This window comes from Lepus europaeus, chromosome 5, assembly GCF_033115175.1.
Source record: "Lepus europaeus isolate LE1 chromosome 5, mLepTim1.pri, whole genome shotgun sequence".
NCBI lineage: Eukaryota > Metazoa > Chordata > Mammalia > Lagomorpha > Leporidae > Lepus > Lepus europaeus.
This window is the reverse complement of record NC_084831.1, coordinates 112891283-112905037: the sequence shown is the minus strand read 5'-3', so window position 1 is coordinate 112905037 and position 13755 is coordinate 112891283. Positions and strand designations below refer to the sequence as shown.

Below are 13755 nucleotides of genomic sequence, written 5' to 3'. Positions count from 1 at the left end.
GGGGAGGCATGTGACACACTGGTTAAGATGCTGCTTGGGACGCCCACATCCATGAGAGTGCTTGAGCTTGAGTTCCAGCTCTGCTCCCCATTCCAGCTTCTTGTTAATGTGCAGTCTGGGAGAAGGCAATGGTGGCTCAAGTAGTTAAGTCCTTGCCACCCACATGCAAGATTTCCCAGCTCCCAGCCTCAACCTGACCCAGCCACAGCTATTGAGGGCTTTGGGGGACTGAACCAGTAGATGGGAAATCTCTCTCTCTCTCTCTCTCTCTCTCTCTCTGCCTCTGTCTCTATGCTTCTACCTTTCAAATAAAATAAATAAATAAAATTTTAAAAGGAAATGATTTTGGTCTATACAACCTGTACTCTTGATGGAAATTGCTTTATCCTTAATGCTTTCACATCTTAATAACTGGAAGGTCAAGACAAATAATCAGGATTGGTTGGATTAACATGTGTTAGGTACATTTTTTAAATGTTATGGTTTTTGTTTTTTGGTTTTCTTGAATGTGATTTTAAGGAAACATTACAGTTTGGTCAATACCATGGCTCGTGATGTTCTAGGAGGTTTCCACTACTGAACAACAGGGCTTTTGATGTTAACTCATGTTGCTATGCAGAAATTTAATTTCATGACAATTTCTGACCTTGTCTGTGAAATCTATAGTTCATCTGATTTGGAACCTAGAAAACCCCTATGGCCTTGCTTTAAGAAAATGAAGAAGAAATAGTGGCAATGCCAGATCCTTTAAAGAGGCAGAGGTGAACTGGACTCTTCTCGTTTCTGCCTAACCCTGGAGCGTGACAGTGAGCAGGCAGATGAGGGCCGGAGTTCCTGAAAGGAACCAAGGTGTGGTGTTACCACAGGTGGCTTCAGATCACACTTGGCCTGCTTTGAAAATTTCTTAATTGAGCAATATCATTCAGTTCAAGTCAGATTCTTCCCCCTCTTCTCTTTTCACCCCTATAGGCGAAGACGGGCAAGCAGAAGCATGATGGAACCACGGGCCTGCTAACATACCCAGTACTCCAGGCAGCCGACATTCTGCTGTATAAGTAAGGAGCGAGCCCACCCAGGTCTCGTGAATACCTGTGATGACAGGAGGGTGTCATAACCTATCAGTCAGGCAGAAACTTGGTTGTTGGGGAAGGGACACAGAAAGGCTAAGACACATGAATCCATTTGTATCCCCCAGTAATAGGGTCTAAACAATAGAAGAGTGTGTCCATTAGAAACTAGTACTACTGTGTTAACACCTAAATAACACTGGATATGTACTGGAAAGTGTTGTAAGTGCTTTATACATGTTAGTCCTAACAAGACCTTATTCAACTGGCACTGTGATCATCTCATCTTACAGATGGGAAAGGTGAGGCTCAGAGTAGTAATTTAGTGTACCCAAAATCGTGAAAGTTAGCAATGCTTGGTGCCAGGAGTCAAATCCAGGAAGTTTAGATACAGTCTCTTTCTTAACTGCTGTGCCATATAAGTAAGAATTAAATTTCTTCGAGGGCCTGTACTATGGGCTAAGCATCCACCTGTGGCGCTGGCATTCCATATGGGTGCTGGTTCATGTCCTGGCTACTCTTCTCCTGATCCAGCTCTCTGCTATGGCCTGTGAAAGCAGTGGAGGATGGCCCAAGTGCTTGGACCCCTGCACCTATATGGGGAACCCAGAAGAAGCTCCTGACTCCTGGCATAGGGTTGACCCAGCTCCCACTGTTGCAGCCATTTGGGAAATGAACCAGTGAATGGAGGGCCTTTCTCTCTGTCTTCCTCTCTATATATAACTCTGCCTCTCAAATAAATAAATAAAATCTGAAAGAAAAAAAAAAGAATTAAATTTTGGGAATGAAAATGTGGATTTCTTATGTTATCCAGACTCAGTGACACAAGACTATCTAATAGAACTTGCCATGATTATGGAAATGTTCTGTAGCCACATTTTCTGATATTGTAGCCACCAGCCACAGTGGCTGTTGAACATTTGGAATGTCACTAGTGAGACAGAAACTGAATTTTATGTTAAATTCTAATTACTTTAAACTTAAGTAGCCACCTGTGGCTACTATATTAGACTACAGAGTTGAAATTCAACTTTTTACAGTGTGCCCTCACCTTTCCTGCACCCGTGAGCCATTCATTCAGCCACTGCTGCCTCTTAAGGGCCTCAGAAGTACACCACAGAGGATGGAGAGCTCTGCACTCTGTAGAGCTGGCCAGCGCCTACAAAACATTCAGACAGCTAAAATAAATCAGCTTGGTTTACTGGAGCACTCACCCTTGTCTTAGTAGCCTTCTTTTCAAATTAATGCTATAATTAGTAATCCAATGGTAGTTTTTTCACTTGATGTTGCTATATGGGCAAAATGTTGAAATCTTTACCTAATATATACTAAACTGATCTTCTGTATACAAAGAGAATTGAAAATGAATCTTTACATGAATGGAAGGGGAAAGGGAGCGGGAGGGGGGAGGGTTGCGGGCGGGAGGGAAGTTATGGGAGGGGGGAAGCCATTGTAACCCATAAGCTATACTTTGGAAATTTATATTCATTAAATAAAAGTTTAATAAAAAAAATTCCTTAATTGCTTGATAATAAGTAGCAGGGCAGGACTCAAGCCCAGTCTGATGTTTTAGACTATACTATGGTTTTCCCTGTAATAGAGATCTAGAACTTGGGAGTATTTCTTGGTATTGGTTTATTTGGTTTTAGATATTTCTAGATTTTGAAAAAGTTTATAGCCAAAATATCTCTGAATATTTATGTTTCATATGGTTATTTAGGTGGGCATACTGAGAGATGGGTAAAACATTTGTGCTTTATCCTACCAGCAAGCCTCTGGCCTCACCAAAAAAGGTTGACTCAAGTCAATTATAGGTGGGCCAGAGAATAAACACAAGGGTCAAGAATGGGAAGAGGAGCCTCCCAGATAAGTCTATAAAAGATTTAAGTACTTGTTTTGGCAGAGCTTGATAAGGACCCCAGGAAGAGAGGACTGAGACTATCTTAACTGGAGAGGATGATAAATAGCAGATATGTCTAAGAAAGAACAGACACTAAATTATTTTCCCTCTTCCTCACCATCGTGGATATATTAGTATCTACAGTGACACACACATGCACACGCACACACATAGTTTTTATTAATAGACAGCAAATACTTCTTAAGTGCCTATAATTTCACTGGTCCAGGAAAAGACACACTGTGTGGCCCTGCGGGAAAGGGAAGGAAGGAGTTAACATGAATTGAGCGTTACTGCCCAGGCATCATGGAAGGTACGGCACAGGCGTCATCTACTTGTGATAGGTGGGCAGTGTTGTTCCCATTCTCCAGATAAAGCAATGAGCTTTCCCCAGAGTATTCCAATAGAGATAAGAGTGACCACCAGGGCTAATCAGATTCTCTTTCTCAAGAATTTGACCAGAGAATTGTGGGCAGATGATAAGAAGATAGAGAAAACAGAAACTGGAAGGACATATAAAATGAAGAGACAGAAACCTCAGAAAACTTGAGTGTGCAGACACCAAACCAAAGGAAAAGAACAAAATGAGCAGAAAGTCAGGTGATTGGTGCGAAGCTTCAGAAAGGAAGTGAGGAGCAGAGCACTGCCACGGAGGGCCCTTGAAAGAAGCTTCTTGGGAGCTGTCTTAGGAGTTGAGCGTTCCTAAGACTACTTTGGAGACTGCCAGTTTTTGAGCTCCATCCACTCTCTAGGGGACCAGTCTGTGCTGGATCTTTATGAGACTGTTAGGAGCTAGTCAAACCTCATTTGTACATTCTGCTGATATTTACCTTCCACCGTCTGAGCAGTTATTTCTCTTCTTTGGCTTTCTTCTTTCCAGCCACTGGGGAAGGGCAGCCTGAGAAGTGTAGTGTCCAGGCTTCTGGTCCCTAAAAGTCAAGAGACAGCCCAGAAGGGAGAGAATTGTGCTGAGATGCCATCAAAAAATCCAGGACTGTCGAAAACACAGTGAGAAGGACTGAGTGCATTTGATGTGACTTATCCTTTCAAAAGAGAACTGATTAAAACATAAAGACTGAGCTGGAGGAGTAGCCAGGCCAGTCTATTTGAGACTGTCCCATGATGCTAGTTTGGACCTTGATGCTGACGGTAAAGATGAAGAGAAGTGGGCAAAGGAAGGAGATATTTAGGAGATGAAGCAGGTGTGGCTTCACAAAGGACTGGCTGTGAGTGAGAGCAAGGCAGACTCCCTGCCAGGGTATCACTGATGTCCTCAGAAGCAGCAGTCGGATCCTCACACTGGGTGACTCACTTCTGTGCCCCCACAATTCTTACTCACACCCCTGGATTGATGGTGGTGCATTCACTGAGATGGGCGATAACTGAGACACGCCCAGCCGGCAGAGTGTATACCTTTATTCCATTTACCTCTCCTCCTGGGGCTGTACACCTCAGGCAGCCCAGCGGTTATTCTATCTCTCACAGCACCCGGCACTGGCCCTTTCACACCGTGGGTCTTGGGTAAATAACCGCTGAATTGGAAAGTCATTCTAGAATCCCCAGCAAGCCACCCGCGATGGGGAATTTATCCTTTTTGACAGGAGAACCACCACCAAATTCCTGTGCCAGCGAGACTGTTTAAAGTAGCAGCACTAAACCCTCACAAACACAGCCAAAGGAGTAGAAGAAAGGAGAGAGCAAGAACCAATCTGTGAGCAGATATATGCAGGCGAAGATTATTCATCTGGACACTAATTCTGCCGGAGGGGTGGGGTGGATCCCGAATAAATGCAGAGGCAATAAGGAACCAAGCAAAAGAAAAATGGTTTAGTCACCAGAGAAGAAGATCAGACGCATTATTATGTGACAGAAGTTATAACAATCAAAATTATGAAAGACTTTTGTTTTATGTTGTGTCTAAGAAGGCACAGTCAGGGCAAGAAAAAAAAAACGAAAATGGAGAGAAAGAGTAGACATATTAATATGGATATCATTATGTGGGGTATAAATTTTAAAAGCACAGCACTAAATTATTTGAAGGGAAAGGAAGCCTATGAGGAGAGAGCTTGGAAATGTGAAGAGCGTAAGCCCCATAAGTGAGTAGAATCAAAGACAGGCTGAATTAATGTAAAGTGTAAACTCAACGGATGGGAAGTAAAGGCCGAGTAAATTATAGGAGGTGAGAGGAGACTAGAAACAAACAAACTAAAATCAGATGAAAATGCCAAATGGAACAGTGGGACCAGGTGAAAAAAATTAAGATTTTTTTTTTAATCCTTTTTTAAAAAACCAAAGCCCCATAGAATTGGAAGAAAAAGAGGCAAGGATCCGACATCAGGCAAAGACGCATGCAGCGTCATTATGAAAACTAAATGTGTTTTCTGTTTAGTTTGGTTGCTTTCGGAATCTGGAACCATTTTGACATGTGGAAATGTTCATTTTGATGTGCTTAAAGTGTATTGATTATGGTAATTGTTTTTTCTGTGTTAGTTGCAGTCCATTGTGATTTCCTATGGGCTACTGTAATTGCTTTCTAACCTGCTCTGTTGGCTAATTTGGTCTGGGGAGTCAAGGTGACTTGTGTGTGTCAGCCCCACTGTAATTACCAGACGAGAGTAGCAAAGTCCAGCCAAAGAAGAAGAATTTGCAAGGGTGAGCCGAGTGCATGGAAAGTGAGAGCACCGTGCAGGGCTCTGAGGGATGCACAGCAAAGAGCATCTTGTGTTGTTACCACTCAGGGAGCCAGTGCTCTCTGCTTCATGCCATGTAGAAGACAGCAATGGATGTGGCCCTAAGAGTCCTTTTGTAGAATTTCCTACATCCATTTATTGACCTTGAAAGAAGAGAAACCACTCTGTGGTCCACTGCCATGTCCCTGCATTTTGCTGTTCCATTCATTGTTCTGTCCCTATTTTCTTTCAATTAAGAGTTCTCAGCATTCCTGTACTGAGCCATTTATATTTCGGGATTACATGATCAGGTATGTGAACTATCAATTTCAAAAACAGTTTCTACCCATAGCAGGGTTGCTACCCAGTTGTGTGACTATCTCTAGCAGTATGTGTTGATATTGGTGTCTGAATTAACTATCAAAAAGGAAAATGATCCTGTTTGAGAAAAGTCACAGTGTACCCTACACCAAGGTCTTTTGTAGTTAGTGTCTTTCTTTTACTGTCTTATCCTTCATCTTTTAAAAAAGATTTATTTATTTATTTGAAAGGCAGAGGGACAGATGGAAATCTTCCATCCACTGGTTCACTCCCCAGATGGCTACAACAGCTGGGGCTGGGCCAAGAGCCAGCAACTTCATCCTGGTCTCCCATGTGAATGGTAGGAACCCAAGTACTTGGCCCATCATCTGCTGCTTCCCAGGCACATTACTAGAAAGCCAGATCAAAAGCAGAGTAGGCAGGACTTGAACTGGTATTCCATTATGGAGTCCAGACACTGCAAGTAGCCCCTTACCTCACTGCACCACATTGCCTGCCTCTTGTCCTTGATCTTGTTGGATATTAATGAATATGTGTATGTTTATGTACATATAAAATACAGATAGCTGGGGCCAATGTGTGGCGAAGCAGATTGGACTATCACCTGTGACACTGGCATCCTATATCTCAATGCTTGTTCGAGTCCTGGCTGTTGCACTTCTGATCTAGCTTCCTGCTAATGTGCCTGGAGAAGCAGTGCAAGATGGCCCAAATTCTTGGGCCCCTGCCACCCAGGTAGGGAAGACTGAGGTGAATTCCAGGCTCCTGACTTCAGCCTGGCCCAACCCTAGCTGTTCTAGCCATTTGGAGAGTAAGCCAGTGAATGGAAGATTCTCTCTGTCTCTCCCTCTCTCTTTCTCTATCTCTCTCTCTCTCTCTAACTCTGCCTTTCAAATAAATAAATCTTTTAAAATGTAATATTTTGCTGTGTACTTTGAAGGCATGTATAAACATCATCGTGCTCTGCATGTTTTCTGTAACTTTCTTTGTCCACTCCACATTGCTTTTGAGATCTGTCTACATTGTCCCTATAGATTTTATTCATCTCAGTGCCCTATAGCACATTAATTGTCCTGTGATTGCAGTTTACTTGGAAATGAGGGTGCATATTCCCCAAAAGGTCTTGCATTATTCCTGGTGTGACTGCAAGGGAAAACTCCTGCCTGGTGTGCTTTCTGCCATCTTTGATTTAAAGAATAGGGTGAGGAGTCTTTCAAGTACGAGCCACAGCTCCGAGGTAAGAAGCATCTGGCCCAGGCTGGGATAATGTGTTCTGACTGGGTGAAGGAATGAGGAGTGTTTTTAAAGTACAGTTATGCTGAGAGCATATGCTATTTCAGATCCCCTTCCTCCCTCGCAGCAAGGCCCTGTCAGGTTGGTGTTGATGGCTGTATTCCTCTGCTGTGGAAGAAACAGAACTAGGGTAGACAAACGTCTCGTTGGCATTTGTCTGATGCACAGATAAAGACTTGGGTCTCAACATTCCCTCTGTAGTTGGAGAACATTTGTTGAACACCAACAGTGAAATAGGCACAGGAAATGCAGCTGCTTGCAATATCATTTCCTTCCAAGAAGGAGCCTTGCTGAGTTTTGCTGTCTGTCTTTTATTAAAGGTCCACACACGTTCCTGTCGGGGAGGATCAAGTCCAGCACATGGAACTAGTTCAGGACCTAGCACAAGGTTTCAACAAGAAGTATGGGGAGTTCTTTCCAGTACCCAAGTCCATTCTAAGTAAGTAATGAATGTATGTCTATTAAATCAAAGCATATTTTAAAGAGAGAATTGGATAATAGATGGAGGCTTAAAATTTTCTTAAAATTAAACTTGGCTTTCTTGTAGACAGGCTTCATGATTTGTAATTAGAACCTTCACAGTTTTCTATAATGTAGAACAAATAGATTGTATTAGACTATTGAAAAAAAGATAACTAAAAATGAGAAATATGGGATGACTAAAACTTAAAAATAATTTTCTGTATAAAATATTATATAGTTGTATAAGTAATACCTCCCATTTGATTGAACAGATATCTTTTTTTAAAAAAAGATTTATTTGTTATAAAGACAGAGTGGCAGAAAGAGGGAGAGAGAGGGACACACAGACGTACACACATTATCCACTGGTTCATCCCAAATGCTTGCAACAGGCAGGGCTGGGTCAGGAACCGAATCCAGGTCTCCCACATGACAGCAGGGACCCAGGCACTTGAACCATCTTCTACTGCCTTCCCACACTTACTAGCAGGGAGCTGGATCAGAAGCAGAGCAGCTGGGACTTAAACCTATACTCCATTAGTGGATGCTGGTGTAGTAAGCGGTGGCTTAACCTACTGCACCACAGTGCTGGCCCTGGGCACATACCCTTCCATATTTTAGGAATGAGGGAACTAATGCTGGGCAAGGCTTTTTGTTCAGGTCATGTGTGAATATAGTGGCAGAGCTGGACGCTACACTGAACTCTTCAGATTCCAAAGCCAGAGTACCTTTGCCTTCCCAAATATGCACAGCAGAACAAAAGTCATGAGAAAGAAACTACTGAATCATAATCTAAATAAACCAGAGATAATTAATAATCCTTGTCCTCCATCTTCTTAAATAGACAACCAAGATGAAATGTATAGTCCACTACTGAATCTGAAATGGCAAACTTGTCCTTCAAGGCTATAATAAGTACTGAATCTTCTAGACAAAAGAAACTTTAAATCTCTATCAACATTTTTTAAAGTTTTATTTATTTATTTGAAAGGCAGAGTTATAGAGGCAGAAGCAGAGATAGATAGATAGCTAGCTAGATACGTAGATATCTTCTCCCTGTTGGTTCACTCCGCAAATGGCTGCAATGGCCAAAGCTGGACAGGTCTGAAGCAGGACCGGTCTGAAGCCAGACCAGTCTAAGGCCAGGAGCTAGGAGCTTCTTCCCATATGGATTCAGGGGCCCAAGGACTTGGGCCGTCTTCTGCTTTCCCAAGCTATAGCAGAGAGCTAGATCAGAACTGGAGCATCTGGGACTCAAACCAGTGCCCATATGGGATGCTGACACTGCAGCATCCACAGTGGATGGATTTACAGCAGTGGATTTACCTGCTACACCACAGCGCTGGCCCCTCTCTATCAACATTTTGATAGCAATGTAAACTTGTGGCAGGGGCAGAAGTTGTGGGACCTAGTGCTGTCCATCCTTATTAAGCTGACAGCATTGTAAAAGAGTATAGCATGTGCCTAGTATCAGTTTGGAAACATAAGATGTATAAATCTCTTTTATGCCAGCAGTTCACACAAATAGATTCAAGACAGCCAGACATTGAAATCAATCTTAATTTACTAGTAAGTAATATTTTAATGTTTTGGCCTATTATTTTACATATTTCAACATTTATTCTTCTGTAATGGCCATAACATAAGTAATTGTTAATGACACTGCTTTATAAAGCACAGCTTAACATTTTGATTCTAATAGAGCAATAAACAAGTCATTTCTCATGCACGTACATGTATGTGTATTGGCATGTACTTATTTCATCCTCAGTAAAGAAATGGAAGGATTGTTGCAAGTTGTTAGAATTGTTTGGAGGGAGAACAGGCAGTAGTGTGGTCAGGTGCTGATTAGTAGTGGGGAGCAGACAGAAAGTAGACAAAAAGAGGACAGAAATAAACCTTTTGTACAAGTGTGCACAACAAAATCAGAATGATTTAATTTTATATGTGTAAGAGTATATATTTTGATGTGGATAATGCATTAAAAGATTCCTGAGTATACGAACAAATTGTTAACAGTAATATCACATATTCCAGATGATCTTTACTTTCATTTATGCTTGTATAAACTGCTTGCATTTTTGGCAATGAGTATTTGCTCTTTGAAACTATTTTTATTGTGTATCTTTAAAATTTTTATTCATTTTTTTTTTTTTTTAATTTGAAAGACAAGAAGGCAGACAGAGAGAGATCTTCCATCCTCTGGTTCATGTCCCCAATACCTGCAGTTACTGGGCCTGGGCCAGAATGAAGCCAGGAGCCCAGTACTCCATCTGAGTCTCCCTCATAGGTGGCAGGGTTCCAAATACTTGAACCATCTCTTGCTGCCTCCTAGGGTGTGCATTAGTAGGAAGGTGGATCAGAAGCAGAGTAGCCAAGCCTTGACTCAGGTACTCATACAAGATGCACGTTTCGCAAGCAGCAGCTTAAATGCTGTGCCAAACATTTGCCCCAGTATTTGCTTTTGGAATAAGAAGGAAAAAAGCATAGTCATTTGTTGTTCTTGGCGTGTTTTAGATCTAATAGATCTAAGCAATGACATTCCTGGTGATTTGCTTGTTTTTATTTTTGGTGTGTGTGTGTGTATTGGTGTTTTCACCCAGCGTCGATGAAGAAGGTAAAATCTCTCCGTGATCCTTCTGCCAAAATGTCCAAGTCAGACCCTGACAAACTGGCCACTGTCCGAATAACAGACAACCCAGAGGAGATAGTACAGAAATTCCGCAAAGCTGTGACAGACTTCACCTCGGAGATCACCTATGAGCCAGCAAGCCGAGGAGGTGTGTCCAACTTGGTGGCCATCCATGCCGCAGTGACCGGCCTCACCGTGGAGGAAGTGGTCCGTCTCAGCACGGGCTTGGACACTGCCCGCTACAAGCTGGTGGTGGCAGATGCTGTGATAGAGAAATTTGCTCCAATTAAGAGTGAAATTGAAAAACTGAAGATGGACAAAGGCCATTTAGAGAAGGTGCTGCGAGTTGGGTCAGAAAAAGCCAAAGAATTAGCGTATCCTGTGTTCCAGGAGGTGAAGAAATTGGTGGGATTTCTATAATAAGTTTCAGCTAATCACAAGAATGCTTTTGTATCTTGCAGTCTCTGCACTCCAATAAAGACAGCTGTCCCCCAAGCAAAATAAAAGATTAGTTGGGGACATATCATTTGGAAAACTGATGATTGGCCTCATTTGATGAATAATGCTATTTAGCCTTTCAATGGAGCAGTGTTCCAAATCCCATAAAAAAATGAAGTGACTGGGAAAAAAAATTAGCTGTATCTGAACCCCCAATTATGTGAAGCCCACTCCTTGGACTGAAGTTTTGTGATTGAGGTGAGCAGAAACTTGGGAAATGGGATATCATATGTGCTTCACTCTGGAGTACTTACTGTAGCAGGTGCTTTGTCTATGCCAGCCATTTTAAAAAGCAATACATGGCAGTCATACACTTTAATTCTTGAAGTGCCATTTGATCCTCTTTGTTCTTAGATCTCTTAAAAATAAGTTGATTATTAGAGCTCTTTTGTTACTGAGATAGTGCCTATATTTACACTTCTTGCTTTCTAGGAAACCACACCAACTGTTCCAACGGATATTTGTTTGTTTTTGTAGATATTTATTTATTTTTAAAGATGTATTTTATTTATTTGAAAGAGTTACAGAGAGAGGTAGAGACAGAAAGGTCTTCCATCCACTGGTTCACTCCTCAAATGGCTGCAGTGGCTGGAGCTGAGCCGATCTGAAGTCAGGAGCCAGGAGCTTCATCCAGGTCTCCCATGTGGGTACAGGGACCCAAGAACTTGGGCCATCTTGTTTTCCCAGGTGCATTAGCAGGGAGCTGGATCAGAAGTGGAGCAGCCAGGTCCCAAACCGGCACCCATATGGAATGCTAATGTCACAGGCATTGGCCTTACCCACTATACCACAGCACTAGCCCCTATTTGTTTTCGTTTGTTTGCTTGTTTTTGTTTTCCCCAAAGAAACTTTTTATTTAAGGAATACAAATTTCATAAGTACAACTTTAGGAATATAGTGATTCTTTCCACCATACCTGCCTTCCCACCCACACTCCCACTCCTCCTCCTGTCCCTCCCATTCCCAGTCCCATTCTCCATTAAGATTCATTTTCAATTAACTTTATACACAGAAGGCCAACTCTATATACTAAGGTAAAAATTTCAACAGTTTGCACATACACACAAAAACTGAGAACAAGTTTTACAGTTTATTCTCATAATACAACTCATTGAGGTCAGAGGTCCTGCATGGGGAGTTGGTACACAGTGACTCCTGGTGTTAATTTAACTATTAACACTCTTATTTATGATGTCAGTAACCACCCAAGGCTCTTAACATGAGCTGCCTAGGCTATGGAAGCCTTTTGAATCCACAAATGTCTGTATTTAGACAAGACCATAAGCAAGATGGAAGCTCTCTCCTCCCTTCAAAGAAAAGTATATCCAGGGCTGGCGCTGTGTTGTAGCAGGTGTGGCTACTGCCTGCAGTGCCAGTAGTTTGAGTCTCGGCTGCTCCACTTATGATCTAGCTCTCTACTGTGGCCTGGGAAAGCAGTAGAAGATGGCCCGAGTCCTTGGGCCCCTGTACCTTCGTGGGAGACCCAGAGGAGGCTCCTAGTTCCTGGCTTGGGATGAGTACATCTCTGACCATTGTGGCCATTTGGGGAGTGAACCAGCGGATGGAAGACCTCTTTCTCTCTCTCTCTCTCTCTCTCTCTCTCTCTCTCCACCTTTCTCTCTTTCTGCCTCTCTCTAACTCTGCCTTTCAAATAAATAAATAGATCTTTTATATATATATAAAAAAGAAAAGTACATCCTTCTTTGATAGCCATTTTTTTCCACTGGGGTCTCACTCACAGAGATCTTTCATGTAGAACAATTTTTGCCATAATGTCTTGGTTTTCCATGCCTGAAAGGCTCAATGGGCTTTTCAGCCAGACTAGAATGCCTTAAGGGCTGATTCTTAGCTCAGAGTGTTACTTAAAGTGATTGTCATTCTATGAGTCTGTTGTGTGGACTGCTTCCCATGCTGGAATATTCTCCTTTTAAATTCTATTATTATTACCAGACACTTGATCCCATTTATATGATCACTTTAACACTTAATCCTTTCTATATGTTCACTTTAACATTTAATATTATCACTTTAACAGTTAAGATGGCATTTTTACCACCCAGCTTAATTATATTTGGGGACCCATGGCAAGTTTTTAAACTGTACCCTTAGAAGTAAGTCCATAAGAATGTATGCAGAACTGTACAGCTTTACAGTTACAAACTTCCTCCTCCCTCTCTTATTTCCACTCTTATTTTTTTTCTTTTTTATTAAACTTTTATTTAATGAATATAAATTTCCAAAGTATAGCTTATGGGTTACAATGGCTTCCCCCCTCCCATAACTTCCCTCCCGCCCGCAACCCTCCCCTTTCCCGCTCCCTTTCCCCTTCCATTCATGTAAAGATACATTTTCAATTCTCTTTGTATACAGAAGATCAGTTTAGTATATATTAGGTAAAGATTTCAACATTTTGCCCATATAGCAACATCAAGTGAAAAAACTACCATTGGATTACTAATTATAGCATTAAATAGCAATGTACAGCACATTAAAGACAGAGATCCTACATAATTTTTTTTCAGATTAATTAATTTTCTATGCCATTTCCATTTTAACACCAGGTTGTTTTTTTTTTTTTTTCATTTCCAATTCTCTTTATATACAGAAGATCACTTCAGTATATAATTAGTAAAGACCTCATCAGTTTGTGCCCACACAGAAACACAAAGTATAAAAATACTGTTTCAGTACTAGTTATAGCATCACTTCGCTTTAGACGACACATTAGGGACAGATCCCACATGGGGTGTAAGTACACAGTGACTCCTGTTGCTGATTTAACAATTTGACACTCCTGTTCATGGCGTCAGTAATCTCCCTAGGCTCTAGTCATGAGTTGCCAGGGCTATGGAAGCCTTTAGAGTTCGCTGACTTTGATCTTATTCCGATAGGGTCATAGTCAAAGTGGAAGTT

At 41.7% G+C, this 13755-nt stretch overlaps 1 protein-coding gene across 4 annotated transcripts in view; it reads left to right on the top strand.

Moving 5' to 3' along the window:
* WARS2 (tryptophanyl tRNA synthetase 2, mitochondrial) overlaps positions 1 to 13437 on the top strand; it is a 90765-nt gene extending 77328 nt beyond the window's left edge. For all 4 annotated transcript variants that reach the window (XM_062192064.1, XM_062192065.1, XM_062192063.1 and 1 more), the window contains 3 exons: positions 970 to 1055; positions 7571 to 7689; positions 10316 to 13437. In XM_062192064.1, the coding sequence (XP_062048048.1) occupies positions 970 to 1055; positions 7571 to 7689; positions 10316 to 10764 (654 nt within the window). In that variant the 3' untranslated portion in view covers positions 10765 to 13437. The remainder of the gene's footprint in view (positions 1 to 969; positions 1056 to 7570; positions 7690 to 10315) is intronic.
* Positions 13438 to 13755: the final 318 nt, after the last annotated feature.